Source organism: Mobula birostris, chromosome 2 (assembly GCF_030028105.1).
Source record: "Mobula birostris isolate sMobBir1 chromosome 2, sMobBir1.hap1, whole genome shotgun sequence".
Lineage (NCBI taxonomy): Eukaryota > Metazoa > Chordata > Chondrichthyes > Myliobatiformes > Myliobatidae > Mobula > Mobula birostris.
This window is the reverse complement of record NC_092371.1, coordinates 15631588-15646819: the sequence shown is the minus strand read 5'-3', so window position 1 is coordinate 15646819 and position 15232 is coordinate 15631588. Positions and strand designations below refer to the sequence as shown.

Below are 15232 nucleotides of genomic sequence, written 5' to 3'. Positions count from 1 at the left end.
CATCCGATATCAACCTTTCCCACACCCGCCTCAGAGTACTGAAATGTTACGTTTATCCAGTTCTGTTATATGGCTCAGAATGTTGGACAAAATCTAGTAACATGAGGAAACGAATTGAAGCAGCAGCGATGTGATTTTTGAGGAGGGTGCAAAGAATATCATGGACCAAACGAATATCTAACGAGGATGTCATGAACAGAGCAAGCACAAAAAGAGAAATAATTTATGAGATCATGAAAAGGCAACGTGACTTCATAGGACATGTGATTAGGAAGGAAAGAGGAGTTAGAATGCACGGTAATTATGCGAAAGATTGAAGGGAAGAAAGCAAGAGGAAGACAAAGACAAATGATGATGGAGACGGCAGCCAGAGAACTGGAAATGATATCAATGAATTGATCCACTTGACCCGAAACAGGAGTGTGTGGACCATGGCAGTCAAAGCTTAAACTGGGCATAGCATCTGATGGTGATGATGATGATACCGACCGACAGTTACTGACGCACTCGCATCCCTCACTCCTCATCCTTAATTCATCACACCCACTCCACTGCCTTCCCACCCGTCTCTCGATTACTCTCCTCCCTTACCCCTCTCTCTTGCACCAGTCCCTCACTCCGCACCCTCCCTTACTTCCCTCATTCTCTTCCCTCACTCCGCTCCTACACCCCTTCCCTCATTTCCCTCCACCTCCACCGTAGATTCCCTTCTTTTCCCATGCTGACCACTCCCCACAGGCACCAGTTGCCTAAACTTTAGCTATTGACCCCCCTGCCTTTGTGACACTCTTTCAGCTCCGCCTCCGCAGTGTGACCCTCTCTTAGTACTGCCCCTTCCACACCATGACCCTCCGTCAGTACTGCCCCTCTCGCACTGTAGCACTCCTTCAGTGCAGGAGAAGGACGAGATGGACTCAGTGGTTTGATTCCCTCAGCAGACCGTCAAGTTCATCTGGCAAAATGCCTCATCGCCAGACCTCACCAACAGGCACAAAGATCTCGCCTGGCTGGCGGTGAGAGGGGCCCTCCCAGTCAAATCCCTCCTGTACGCCCGGAATGTCGTCTCCGCACCCCACTGCCTACGGGAGGACTGTAATGGGGTGGAGTTGGTGGCTCACCTCTTTGCACACTGTGGGTTCGCAAAGAAGGTGTGGAGGAGAATAGAAGGGACAGTACTAAGATTCATGTCCAGCAGCTGCGTTATCGAGGACTCCGTGATCTACGGGCTGTTCCCGGGGACGCACATGGAGACAAACATCCGGTGCTGCTGGCAGATCATCAATTCGGTGAAAGACGCGCTTTGGTCTGCCCGAAACTTGGTGGTCTGCCAGCACATGGAGATGTCCGTGACTGAATGCTGCCGACTGGCTCACTCTCGCCTGCAGGAGTACGTGCTGAGGGATGAACTCAAGCTTGGTGCGGCCACCGCGAAGGCCCGGTGGGGAAGGACCACAGTTTAAGGTTCATCATCCGTGGGAGTGTGAGAGATTGGGTGGGGAGGAGACCTACCCTCATCAGCGGTGTGGACAGATGAATCAACATGGTGCCCCAGGAGTGGGTGAAATTGCTAACTTGGAAAAGGAATTAGAGCCAACGCCTGCCTTTATTGTTGATAATTTTATTGTTAATAGGTCTTAACTCTTGACCAAGGGTTGAGAGTAAATGAACGATTAATTGTAAACATCTTTCATTTGTATATGAACAGAGAATCAACGCATAATTTTATTGTAAATAACTTTATTTATTGAATAAGGACTCAGAGTCAAGGAATGTTTTTTTCGTATATGTATATAACTTTATTTTGTAGTAATTCTGAATAAGGTATTTTTGGAGAAAAAAAAACACTTTGAGTCCCACGTTGTGACTCTCCCTGAGCACCGCCTCCACAGTGTCACAATCCGTCAGGTTCCCTTTCCCCAGAAACACCCTAGAAACCTCGGAAACAGGGTTTTCCGCCCATCAATCCATGCTTGTCATTTTCACGATTCCAGTGCTCACCCAGATGTCGTGGATTTCTGTGTCCCGCACCCGCTCAGGCTCTGGGCTCGGCTCCCCTCACTAGCCGGTTCCACGGAGCTTGTTACTGGCCTTAGATACCGCCGGCCGCGGTTGAAGTTTCCCACTCTGTATCCTCAGCAATTTCTACGCATGCGCTACCAAAAGCACCCCATCGCAATCCATAGCGGCTTGGTATGGCAGCTATTCTGCGTGTGACCGCCGTGGACGCAGCTCAGCACATCACGGAAGCCAACCTCTCCTCTCTGGACTTTGTCTGTACTTCTCGCTGTCTCAGTAAAGTAGCGAACATATTCAAAATGCCGAGCCACCCCGAACATTCTTCCATCTCCTATCGGGCAGAAAATACAAGGATCTACCACGTTCTACCAGGATCAAGGACAGTTTCTACCCGACTCTTGAACAGACCTTTTATACAGCAAGATGGACTCTTGGCCTCACAATCCACCTCATTATGATCTTGCACTTTATCGTTTGCCTGTTACAGTTTACATTGTTATTGTACTACCCTTGATTTGTGTAGACAGCATGCAAGACAAGCTTGTCTCTATATCTTGGTACATATAACATTGACAATAAATCAACCGCTGCTCCGCAAATCTTCGCAGTTCTGTGGAATATTCCTAGCAGTTTGTGGAGTCTTGCTGTCAGCCTAACCGCGGGGTGGGAGAGGGTTGAGGCTGGGGGGAGGGGTGTCGGAGAAAAGAGGGTGAGATAACTAAAGTAAAGCCTCAGACCTATGAATGACCCCACCCCCTCCTCCGCGGCCCAGAGGACCAGCTCCCTCTGCGGACCGCGGGGGGAAGGGCGGCGCGTCGTCCGCGCGGCCCTATCTCGAAAGGGGGCGTGGACTGCGGAGCAGCGCCAGCTGCCTAGTGTTATATAAGTGGTGTGGAGTGGGAAGTGCGGGCTCCGAACTTCAGCGCAGTTACCTCTCCGTCGATCCCCAGTTCGTCACCATGAGTAACGCGGCCCCGAACATGCGGCTCCGGCTGCCGCTGCTTTGCATCTCGCTCCAGGTCCTGCTCGTGATCCTCTTCGCTCTGTTCGTCCGCTACGACGAGCACACTGACGCCATGAAGTGGTTCGAACTGAGGTCGCGAAATCACACGCCCAATTCGGAGAACGAGTTTTACTTCAGGTACCCCAGTGAGTGGCTCCTACAGGACACCCCCACCACCGCGTCCGACCGGAACTCGACCCGCGGGAAGATCTTTCATTCCCACCCAGGACACCCCTAACACCACGTCCAGTCGACACTCGACTCGCGGGGTTCCACTCATTCTTACTCGGGGTGCTCCCAGCTCTGCGTCCGACCGTCACTCGACCCTCAGGTTTCCCTCATTCCTACAAGAGACACTCCTAACACCACGTCCGACTGACACACGCCCCGCAGGGAGACCCCTGCCCCCGCCGCCATTCCCACGCCAGACACCCCTTGCCCTGCGCCCGAGTGGACACTAGATCTCTGGGGGAACCCCACTCAGTCCTAAACCCAACACTCATTACACGGTGTTCGACCATCATTTGACCTCCTCCCTCATTCCTACACGGGACACCCTTAGCGCTGCGCCCCAAGTGGGCACGGTGAGGGAGACTGAGGGGTGGAAATTCCTTCTGTAGTTCCCGGCTGCTGGTTCGGGTCTAGCAGTTTTTGCTTGACCCGGCGCGGCGCTTTCTCAGCCTTGCGTTACCCTGGACCGGACTCCGGAATGTAGTTGTTGCTGGGGTCAGAGAGGCAACTTTTTGTTAGCTTGTTTGACGCGCATAGGCTCTGCGCCAACTACACGGCACCTGTTTCCAATAATTCTATGCGAACGTTTTATTACGCTAGCACATTTAATTTTACAAAGACATTTAATTCAAAAGTTAACTTTATTATCAAAGTATACAGCTCTGAAAATACCCCAGATTCCATTGTTTACCCCCAAGCGGCCAATTAACTGACCACACCTGCGACGGACGGCGTTGAGCGAGCACAGTACTGTAAGGGTGGCGCTGAGGGAGCGCGCATCATAGGTGCGTCCGTAATGAGAGAGTCCGTTGTCCGAGGGCTCGCTCTGAGGGAGAGCTGCGCTGCGAGAGAGACGGTGATGCGTGAGAGCTGCAATTTCAGAAGGGTTACGCGGTGGAACGCACACTGAATGGAGCGGTGTTGAGGGAGCGCGCTGTGAGAGGGGCGGTGGTGAGGAAGCATCTCACTGTGAGGGGCGATGACGACGCAGGAGGGACAGAGACAAGGGAGCGCCGCACCACGGCGATCAATCTAGGATAAAGGACTTTCAGCGTGACGGTTTTAATGTTCCAATCTTCTTTGGATTCGGGGAACGGGCCATGAGTTTAGAATATGAATGCGCTGGGCGAAGTCTCCGAAGATTATGGTAGTGCTGCGTTTTATTGCCGATAACATAAAAGTAGGGACGTTATATTGCCTTCAGTAAGAACAAGTCTGGTTAACTGTTTAAAAAGCCTGGTCTCGCTATTTAAGTAATGCAGTGGGAGAACTGAGAGATTTCGCTGGAACAGCCAGGTTGTCTCATAGGGAAAAGTTTGGTCACGCGGTGCTCGTATCTGCAGGAGTTTTGAGGAAAATTTTCAGGCCGAGACCCTTAAAGTCGACTGTTATTTCCTTCCATAGATGCTGCCTGACCTGCTGCACATTGTGTGTGTGTGTGTGTGTGTGTGTGTGTGTGTGTGTGCGCGCGCGCGGACGCCCGCTTTGCTCCTGATTTCCAGCATTTGGCAGGTTCTGTAGGCAATGGATCATCAGTATGCTGAGAGGTTTTAACAGTTTGGATACCGAGTAAGTTTAGTATTAGGGTGTCTTTTACATATTCACTAGTAAAGAGTCAACATCTGAAGACAAAGGTGAAACATTTTTTTCTCTGTCTCTTATTGTGCGGTGTTCTTCAAACTTTTCTCTTCAACGTGCGGTGCAACAGATTTTAAGAGAGTGGCAGACCGATTCGTGATAAATGAAGGAGTCAATTGTTGTTATGGTTTGGAGGGGATGTAGAGTTCAGATTACAGTGAGATTAGTCAGGCACTTACTAAATAAAGAACAGGTTTGACGAGTCGCGGCTTACTCCTTCTTCAAAAATAACACGGGACCATGATATTATCCAGCACATATACACGCCCTTCGGCCCAATTCATCCGTGCTAGTTCAATTTCTTTAATCAGCTTCGTGTCCTTCTGAACCTTTCCTATCCAATTACCTGCCAAAATGACTTCTAACTGTTGTAACTATACCTGCAGTTTTACTGAACACTGGTTAGGCCACGCGTAACGTTATCCTACAGTTGTGCTCGACACACTATACTGCATAGGAAGGACATGATCTACTGGAGATGGTGCTGAGGAGATTCAAAGGGATGTTGACTGGATTGGAGGACTTTAATTACGGAAAGAGATTGAACAGGCTGAGCTTATTTCCTCTGGAGCGAAGGAAGCTGAGGGGCGGTGGTGGTTGATCTGATAGCAAGTAAACAAAATAATGGGAGGAGGCATATATTGGATGGACAATTAGAATTTGTTTTTACCCAGGGTAACAGAAACAAGGGAGAACAGGAGAAGGGAAGGGGAGAACAGGACGTGGGGAAAACGAGGGAGGAGCAAGTTTGAAGGGGGGAAGTAGGTGAGTCTGGAATTTGCTTCCCGAGGAGGTCGTGGATTCAGATGCAATTACATTTAAGGGACATTAACACAGTCACTTAAATAGGCAAGGCACAGAAGGATGTGAGTAAATTCTAACCCTAATCTTAATGTATGGGAAAACAATTAGAAAGGACGTGATGGGCCGAAGGGTCTGCTTCTATGCTGTGTGACTCTGAAACATACCTGTATACGTTTAGATAAAAATCACAGGTGAAGTGTGGGAAGAAACCCTGCTGCCTCACTGGGGTGGCTGGGGAGTTAATCAGTATCAGTGCTCTCCCTAGGGTGGGGTGGGCTCGGCACCGCCTGTGGGGTGTTGTTATACCAAAACTGGGAGCTGCAATTCCTGTGGGTGGCCCCGCTCACCACCCTCCCCATTAGGGTTGGGATGAGGCTGGAGACCGTCAGAGACTAGAAAATATAACATAGAACACAATAGCAGGTCCTTCGGCCCACAATGTTGTACCAACCTTTTGACTCTCTCCAAGATCAATCGACCCTCCCCTCCGTTTTTCTATCCTTTCCCTCTTGCTTCTCTCTGGACACAGTCCTGGATGTAGGAGTTGGTCTGTGGTGCAGCGTTTTTGCTGGACAGAACTGCCCCAGATCCCATCCTGTCTCCTCAGTAAACTTTAACATCTTCTTGTTTGTCTGTCTTCTACCCCACCCCCTCTCACTCCATTCCCACTACCCTCTCTTACAATTCTCACTGCTCTCCGTCCATTCCCCTTTCTGTAATTTTCCCTCCCCCATTCATTCCCTCCTCCATTGCCTCTCTTCTCCATTTCCTTCTGACCTTCCCCGTCCTTTCCCCTCTCCTTATTCCCTCCATCCCGTCCACCCCTCCTTCTTTCTTTGCTTGCCCCTCTCTCTCTCCAACCCCCACCCCACTTTTCCAATTCCCCATTCTCTCTCTTACTCCCCACTTCCTTCTGTCATCCCGCATCTCCTTGTTGCCCCACTCCACGTCCCTGCCCTCATTCCAAACCCATCCCGCCGCCCCTCTGTGCCAGGTTTCCAGGATGTGCACGTTATGATCTTCGTGGGCTTTGGATTCCTCATGACCTTCTTGAGGAAGTACGGATACAGCAGTGTGGGCTTCAACTTCCTGCTGGCCGCCTTCTCGCTGCAGTGGGCCACGCTGGTGCAGGGCTGGCTACATGGCCTTGGGGAAGACGGAAAGATCCACATCGGCATAGAGAGGTGAGGCCGATGGGGGGGGGCGGCGACAGGGAGATGAAAGGGAGAGGAGAAGGGAACGGGAGAGCAGGACGTGGCGAAAACGAGGGAGAGGATGGAAAAGGAAATAGGAGAGGGAGGGAAGAAAGGAGGGGAGTGGAGGTCGATGACCAGCGGGAGAAGAGGGGAGGGGAGAACCAGGGAGACCAAGGACTGGGGAAAAAAGGAAGGGGGATAATGCAAGAGGGGAACAGGAGGTGAAAGGGTGGCGAGAACGAGGGGGAAGAGGGGAAGGAGAGAGGAGAGAATGAGGAGACAGAGGTGAATAGAGAGGGGAAATGAGGGAACAGGAGTACAGGAGGTGAGAGGGGAGAGGTGAACGAGGGGCAGAAGGAGAAAGAGGCAAAAGTGGGGGACCAGAGGGAAGGATGTGAAAGGTGAAGGGAGAACGAGGGAAGGAGATGAGAAAAGGAGGAGAGGAAAAAGGGAGACGAGGGAGGGGAGAATGGGAGAGGAGGGGAGTCAGGAAGGCAGTGGGAATAGAACAGGTCAAAGGAAAGAAGACAGTGAGAGGGGAGGAAAAGGAGAGGCAGGGAATGCCGGATTGGGGTGAGGTGGATAGTTGGAGGAAAGGAGGGGGTACAATGGGGCAGAGCATGGGTGGAGTAAGAGAGTGACCTTGTGTAATATTTGCTGGAGGCGTGGCAGTGGATGGGGTTATAGGGTGGGGTGGGGCTCTGGGGTAGGTCATCCCGATGCGAGGGCCATTGTTGTTGATGGAAGTGGGAAGACTGTGCAGATGGGATGGGCCATTGATGGGCAAGAAGGGAGAAGGTGTGGAAGTGGGGGGAGGGGGAGCAGAAGGATGGAGAAGCCTTGGGGTGGTATGTTGAAGAAGACTGATGACGAAAGGGGAGGGGTGTTTGGTGAGGGGGGAGAGAGCTGTGGGAAGAGAGTCGAAGAGAGGTGGAGAACGGGTGAAGGGGAGAGAGGGATGGAAGAGGAGAGGCAGGGGAGGGGAGGGAGAAGTGTGGGAAAGGAAGGGGAGAGATGGGAGGAGGAGGTGGAGGGAGATGTAAAAGGGGAAGGGGAGAGACGCGGGGGTGAGAGGGGGAGTGAGATGTTGAGAGGTGGGAGAGAGAGGTGTGGAAGGGGAAGGGGAGAGGTCGGAGTAAGGTCGGAAGGTGGGAAGGGAAATTGGCGGAAGAGAGAGGAGAGGGAGGGAAGAGAGGGTGCAGGAAGAGAGGTGTGGGAGGGGAAAGGGAAAGGTGTGAGAGGGGGAGAGGGGTATTCGGGCTCGCGGGGGTAAGAACTCTCTCTGTGCACAACACAATGTACCAGTTCTTTTCTTGGGCAGATTATTTCACCCCACGACCTCTAATACCACTAACCTCGTCTCTTCCCCCCCCCTCCCCCCGCAAATCACGCCCGCGCCAGTATGATTAACGCGGACTTCTGCACCGGATCCGTCCTCATCTCGTTCGGAGCGCTGCTGGGCAAGTGCAGCCCCGGGCAGCTCCTGGTGATGACAGTCTTCGAGGCGGCCTTCTTTCCTATCAATGAGTTTATCTTGCTCTCCCTGCTGCAGGTGAGTGGCAGAACCCTTTAAATCATGGCACAGCGGTGGGGGCAGGGGCACATGCTTTAAAAAAGAGGGCGACAACCCACTTGGTCAGAGAGCAAGACCACGCCACCAGTGCCCTTCCTTCCGGTGTAGCTCACCCACCTTTGGTCAGACTATGTTACTCCTGACCCCATCGGACCGTTCAGTTTGTGGGGGCGGGGGGGGGGGGCAGAGACCAGTCCCCGTCCTGGACAGAGGGAGAGACCAAGAGGTTAGCTATTCGACTGCTTGGACATCAGGTGGAGGTCAATTGTGTGGGTAGATCATTGTTAAATTAGGCAGGTAATTCCTCTCACAATTATCCCCCTGCCACACCCATTCCCCCTCCCACCTGACTCCCCCCACAGCACTTCCCCTCCCACAGCCTTCCCCCTTCCCACCCTCCTTTCTACCTTCCCACACTATCTCTCCCTCCCACATCCCTCTCTTCCCCACACACCTGCTCCCCCTCTCCTATCCTCCCCTTCCCCCTACCATTTCCTCCTAAACTTCTTCCTTCCCTCCCACACCTTTCTCGGGGGGTGTGGGGGGAACACGCGGGGTGGAGTGCATGGGAAGAAGAGGTGGAGTAAACGGGGGAAAGGGATGGGAGACGCCAAGACAACTAGAAGGGGAGGGCTTTGGCGAAGCTGAGAATAGAGGAGGAGTGGTGGGTTGGGTGCACAGATGCCGCGGGAGTGGAGACGGGAAGGTGCAGAGAGACGGAGGGTCTCCGTGGGATACGCGTTGCTGCTCACGGCAGACCTTTGTTCGGGTCGCAGGCGCACATTTCGCAAAAATAAACAGTGCGTCGGCCAAAGCAAACGACTTCCTGCCTGACTCCCGGCTCAAAAGGGTGTCGGGCCGCCAAAGGTCGGGTGGAAAATCACCCGGAGACCAGGCACCCTGGGGCGGGGATCTCGGGTTGGGTCATTCATGGCTGCTGTCCATCATTCCGTCCCTACCTCACTCGCTCCCTTATTCTATTCTTTACACACCCAACTCCCTCTGAGTCGCATATTTCCTCCTCTCCCTACCCCACTCACTCCTTCTCTTACACACTTCCCCACTCGCTCACTGTATCCCTCACTCCCACGCCGTCCCTTACACATTCCCTGTTCCCTCACTCCCTCCCTCCATCCCACTCCTTCCTCCGCCCTCCCACACTCTCCCTCTCATTCCTTCCCTTACACATTCCCTGTTCCCTCACTCCCTCTCTCCATCCCTCCCCTTTCTCCGCCCTCCCACACTCTCCCTCGCATTCCCTCCCTTCCACATTCCCCGTTCCCTCACTGTATCCCTCTCCCTACTTACCCTAATCCTTCCGTCCATTACTCCCTCCCACATTTCTCTTTCACTTCCTCACACAGTCCTTCCTGCTTCCTACCACTAATACCCTGCTTATTCCACACCCTTCCTGCTCCCTACCATAGCCTTCACTACACACTGCCCACTCCCTAATGTGGCCTACTCTCCTTTCCTACCCTCTCTCTCCCTCGCTCCCTACCTCCACTCTCTACCTTATTCCATCCCTTTCTCCCACTCACTCACCGTATCCCACATTCCTTTCCCATCCCACTCCCTCCCGTAAACACTCGCTCTCTACTTCCCTCCTCGTCTCCTTTACTCATTCTCTCGCACTCCCTCCCAAAATTCCACAAGACCGAAAGAGATGCGAGCAGAAACCGGCCCAAGTCTGCTCCGCCATTTCATCATGACTGATCCATTTTCCTCTCAATCCCATCCTCCTGCCTCCTCCCTGTAACCTTTGACGCCTTTTGTAATCAAGAATCTATTAATCTCCACTTTAAATATACCCAATCACTTGGCTTTCACAGCCGTCTGTGGCAGTGAATTCCACAGTCACCATTCACTGGCTAAAGAAATTCCACCTCCTCTCCGTTCTAAATGGACGTCCAGATACTCTGAGGCTGTGCCCTCTGGTCCTAGACTCCCCCACTATAGGAAACATACACTCCATCTGGGTCTTTCAACGTTATAGATCTCAAAGAGACCCCCTTCTCCTTTAAAAAAAATCCATCCATCTCCTTCACTCCCATATTTTTTCTTCCTGCTCTGGCTCTCTCACTCCGTCTCACCCTACCTCATTTCCCCCCTCCCTTATCCTTATCAGCCTCCCTCCCTACCTCCTCCATTTATCTCACTCTCTCCTTCTCTGCTCTTTCCCTTATCTCCCCCTCCCTCTTTTCCTCATCCGGCCCTCGACTGCAGCGGTAACCCAGCTCCTCCTCCACCCCTCTGCCGGTCCCTGCCCCGCCCCGGATTGCCGAGATTTGATAGCAGGAGAAGAGCAACGCACCCAAGGTCGGAGTCATTAGCTGGTGAGGGACAGGGTCGAGGGAACGCCGCAGTTAAAGGCAGTGTCGAGGGAGCGCCACACCTTCTGACTGTCCTTCCCCACTGGTGCAGATTAAGGACGCGGGCGGCTCTATGACAATCCACACCTTCGGCGCTTACTTCGGGCTGACCATCACCCGAGTTCTATACCGGCCTCAGCTGGAGAAGAGCCGTCACCGGGAGAATCCCGTCTACCACTCCAACCTCTTCGCCATGATCGGTGAGTCGAGCGCCCGGCGGCCCCGCGGGTGCCTGATGGGTTCTTCTCTGCGCGGTCTCCCTTGCCGCTGACCCCGCTCTCTCTGTCGCCCGCAGGTGCCATCTACCTCTGGATGTTCTGGCCCAGCTTTAACTCCGCCGTCACCAGTCTGGGCAGCGCTCAGCACCGCACGGCCCTCAACACTTACTACTCGCTAGCCGCCTGCACTCTCTCCACCTTCGCCGTTTCCAGCATCGTGCACGGCGAGGGAAAACTGGACATGGTAGGGAATCAAGGCTGCGGTCTCGCCCACTTCCTCCCCCCAGCCAACCGCCCTTCCCGAGGGTCCGAACTGTTTCTCTTTCCGTGTGTGTGTGTGTGTGTGTGTGTGTGTGTGTGTGTGTGTGTGTGATTGTGAGTGTGTGCGTGTGTGTGTGTGTGTGTGTGTGGTGTGCGTGTGTGTGTGTGCGTATGTGTGTGTGATTGTGTGTGTGTGTGTGTGTGGTGTGTGTGATTGTGTGTGTGTGCGTGTGTGATTGTGTGTGTGTGTGTGTGCGTGTGTGCGTGTGTGCGTGTGTGTGATTGTGTGTGTGTGCGTGTGTGCGTGTGTGCGTGTGTGCGTGTGTGTGTGTGTGTGTGGTGTGTGTGGTGTGTGTGTGTGTGGTGGAGGAGAGGGATTGGGGTCGGACATCAAGAGCAGCGTGAACCAGGGACGAGAGGTACGGGTCTAAACCTTTGCTGCAGTTTCAGTTAAGAACGCAATTCGTGTGCTGTCACGAACATGATACCATGTTTAGACCATAAAACCATAAAAGGTAGGTTAAGAATCGGGCTGTTCGGCCCATCTCTCATTTTCGCGGTGGGAAAGTGAGAGACGGACGACCAGCCAGAGGTGGGAGTTGTGGAGTTGGTGGAGAGGAAGTGAGCAGTTACCGGAGTTTAACCATTCTCTCGGCAGGTGCACATTCAGAACGCGGCCCTGGCGGGGGGTGTGGCCGTCGGCACGGCCGGAGAGATGATGATCTCCCCTTACGGCTCCATGATCGTTGGATTTCTTTCGGGCGTCATCTCCACTTTGGGCTTCCACTACTTGACGGTAAATTGGGGTCCCTTGTGTCCTATACAGAGCTGTAACGCGCATCGTTCTCGTTCTCACTTCTCACCCCACCCATCCTGACAGTTGGTCATGGTGTCACATGTACCGAGCTACCAGGACAGACAGACCATCCAAACTGATCACCCCATGGTGATCAATGGATCGGGGTAGCACGAAAGGAAAGAGCAGTCAAGGTAGGTAAGACCCGTGATGAGGTAGACTGATAGATCACGAGTTCATCTTTGAACGGAGGACAGGTCTGGTAGCAGTGGGGGAGCAGGTGCCCTTGAGCCTGGTGGTACAGGGTTCTAGGCATTGTACCTCCAGCCGGGTGGGAGAGGGGAGAAAGAATACCCGGGGTGCAAGGTCTCGTTGATTATCCAGGTTGCTTTCCCGAGGCAGCGAGAAGAATAGACAGAGTCCATAGAGGCGAGGCTGGTTTCCATGATGCCCTGAGCTGTACCCGCAGCTCTCTGCAGATTCTCGTCGTCACAGGCAGAGCAGTCGTCATGCCGAGCCATAGTACACCCCATAGTTTCAATGTTAAGTCTGTAAAGTCGTCAGGGACTTGACGAATTTCCGTTCAGCTCGATAGGTTGGTCCCACTCGCCTACAATGGTATCGGGAGTGATGGGTGCTTGGAAAAGACACCCATGGTTTGTGGTGGAGTAAACCTGGACTGGAGCAAGAGGCTGTTGGATAGTCACATTTTATTACCTTATAGATAGCAAACAGGGATATGGGTCATGTTTTACTCAACGCTCCACCTTCTATGTTCCATGGTTCATGTTCCATTTTCTACGTCTTGTCTCCCAAGCCCATCCTGGACTCCAAGTTGAAAATCCAGGACACGTGCGGCGTGCATAATCTCCATGGGATGCCCGGGATCCTAGGAGGAACGGTGGGAGCCATCGCCGCCTCTCTGGCCAGCAAAGAGATTTATGGGGATGGGTGAGTCTACGGAGAGGGAGTCGGGGTGTGTAAAAGGGTCCGGGAAATTGCGCAATTGCGAGGCCATGGGGGCGGCGGCGGGGTGGGTGGGTGTCAAAGAGCCGGAGAAGTGGGCTGTGTGCGAGATGTGGGACTGGGAAAAGAGAGGGGTTCCATTGAAGGGGAGCGGCGAGGGTTTACTGGATGTCGGTGAGTGTGGTCAGCGTTTAGAGGGACGGGGCCGAGCTCAGACCGGATGGGAGGGACCGGGGTTCCGCGTTGATCAGAAGCAGGGTGGTAGAAAGCATCAGAGATCTGACGGGCGTAGCGAGCGATGGGTGAGAGGAGCTGAGAATTACCGGGAGTTAGGACATGGAGGGTGTGGGGAAGAGGGAAGAGGTTACGAAGGTTCCATGAAATGGAGGGAGGAGCCCATCAGAAAGAGCAGGGTCAGTTAGGGACGGTTGGCGGACGGGGCCAAACTTGCATGTGCTGAGGTGGGGGGGGGGCGGGAGGTTGATAGGAAGGGCCTGAATGAGTTTCTCATCCCGCGATCCCGGTCGCGCGTGGTTCTCCTCCCCGCCCAACACCCCCCACGTCTAACTCGGTCTCTCCGCTCAGGCTGCAGGATGTCTTCCCTCTACTGGACAAGGAGCGGTCAGCGAAGGAGCAGGGACTTTTCCAGGCGCTGGGTCTCGTCGTAACCCTGGCGTTCGCCTTGATCGGAGGGGTTATAGTGGGTAGGCTCCTCCCTCCCCCAGCGTTCCGTGTATCCCGGGACATTATCTTTGTTTTGCCCGGGGTCCGCCTCCACCTCGTTCTCAGAAGCCAAGCAGACCTGCCTAATCACCGCCCCCCGACCTCTCCAAAACACTCTCTTACAATCGAATATTCAGGAAGAACCCTCTCACCTTCTCTGGGGCGACCACCACACCGCCAACACCTTCTCCCAACCCCCGTCCCGTTAACTTTCCTTCCCAACCCCGGCAGCCCGTTCTCCCCTCCCAGTTTCCTAATTTAACGGTCTCTCCACCCTCATCCGCCAGACACTTGCTCCCCCCTTCATTAGGAATATCCCTCCCCACTTCCTCCGCCAATACCTGCCTCTTGCTAATCCGTCACATTCCGTCCGTCCCCTGTTTCTACCTCTCCCTCCCTCACCTGACTACCATCCGACCTGAACAGATCTCTCGCACCTCGTACTCTCATACTCCTGTGTCCGGGAGGCCACTCCTCGTGTCTCTAGGCAGATTCTCCCGCCGACAGCCCCTCCCCACCGCCCTCCTACCCCATCGCCCACTCGGTGCGGCGGCTGGATTGACTTTCCTATCCCTGCAGGATTTGTGATGAAACTGCCGATCTGGGGAGCCCCGCCGGACACACAGTGTTTTACCGACCAGCCGTACTGGGAGGTGAGTGATTCTGGGGCCAGGGTGAGGGTCGCCGGTGGGATCCGATGATCCCCTGAACGTGGGTGGGGGAGCTGGAGGGTTCAGATTCCCTCTTTGTGAGGTCCTAACATCCCTCCCAGATAGGACGGATGCTGGGATCTTTGTCCATTCCCCTTATAACAGGGACAGCAAGTTTACACACAGGACGATCCCACGGAAAACGTCGGTGGGGCGGGGGTGCGGCGGTAAATATCGGGGCAGGACATCCGCCCTTCTTCCCGTTGTCTCGTGAACTTTTACACCCACCCACTGCACTTGGGTTAAATATATCATCCGGAACGCTACTCTTCTTCCAGTGCGGCGCTCCCTCGGCTCTGCACTTGGAGAGGGGATGATCCGAGGTGTTCGAATCCCAATACCACCCCACATCTCCCTTCCCGAATCCCCTGACCCGCAGCCAGCCCGGTGGCCCTTGGAACAGCGGGAACTCGAAGCTGGGTCCGCAGTGGCGTGACTTTCCAGCGGCACGGCACTAACCTCGGCATTGTCACTTCCCCTCAGCTTCCCGAGGACGACAGCAACCACAGCGAGATGGTGCCGATGAAGCCGGAGGAAGCCGAGAAAATCGCCTAACCATCCCAACTGATGTTCGCCGACGCCGATTAAAACAGCCGGATAATCGCCGGGCAATATAATACTTTGTTTATTCCAAATTATCTAACGGTCTTTTTATATGTATATACAAAACATAAACCAACACATACTGCCTTTTATTGTACATGCCACCCGATCTTCAATAAATT

The 15232-nt window shown here is 53.7% G+C and overlaps 1 protein-coding gene across 1 annotated transcript; it reads left to right on the top strand.

Moving 5' to 3' along the window:
* The first annotated feature begins 2919 nt into the window (after positions 1 to 2919).
* Positions 2920 to 15232, top strand: rhbg (Rh family B glycoprotein). Its single transcript, XM_072276451.1, has 10 exons — positions 2920 to 3165; positions 6687 to 6876; positions 8290 to 8440; positions 10886 to 11033; positions 11129 to 11295; positions 11971 to 12108; positions 12926 to 13059; positions 13660 to 13778; positions 14377 to 14450; positions 14991 to 15232. The coding sequence occupies exons 1-10, from the start codon at positions 2976 to 2978 to the stop codon at positions 15060 to 15062; spliced, it is 1383 nt and encodes a 460-aa protein (XP_072132552.1). The 5' UTR covers positions 2920 to 2975; the 3' UTR covers positions 15063 to 15232.

Excerpts from the sequence above, each read along its gene's own strand:
- rhbg (XM_072276451.1), top strand. The coding sequence starts at position 2,976 with ATGAGTAACGCGGCCCCGAACATGCGGCTCCGGCTGCCGCTGCTTTGC. Across the intron at positions 11,034-11,128 it reads CAACCTCTTCGCCATGATCG|GTGCCATCTACCTCTGGATG; the intron begins GTGAGTCGAGCG and ends TGTCGCCCGCAG. Across the intron at positions 13,060-13,659 it reads AAAGAGATTTATGGGGATGG|GCTGCAGGATGTCTTCCCTC; the intron begins GTGAGTCTACGG and ends CTCTCCGCTCAG.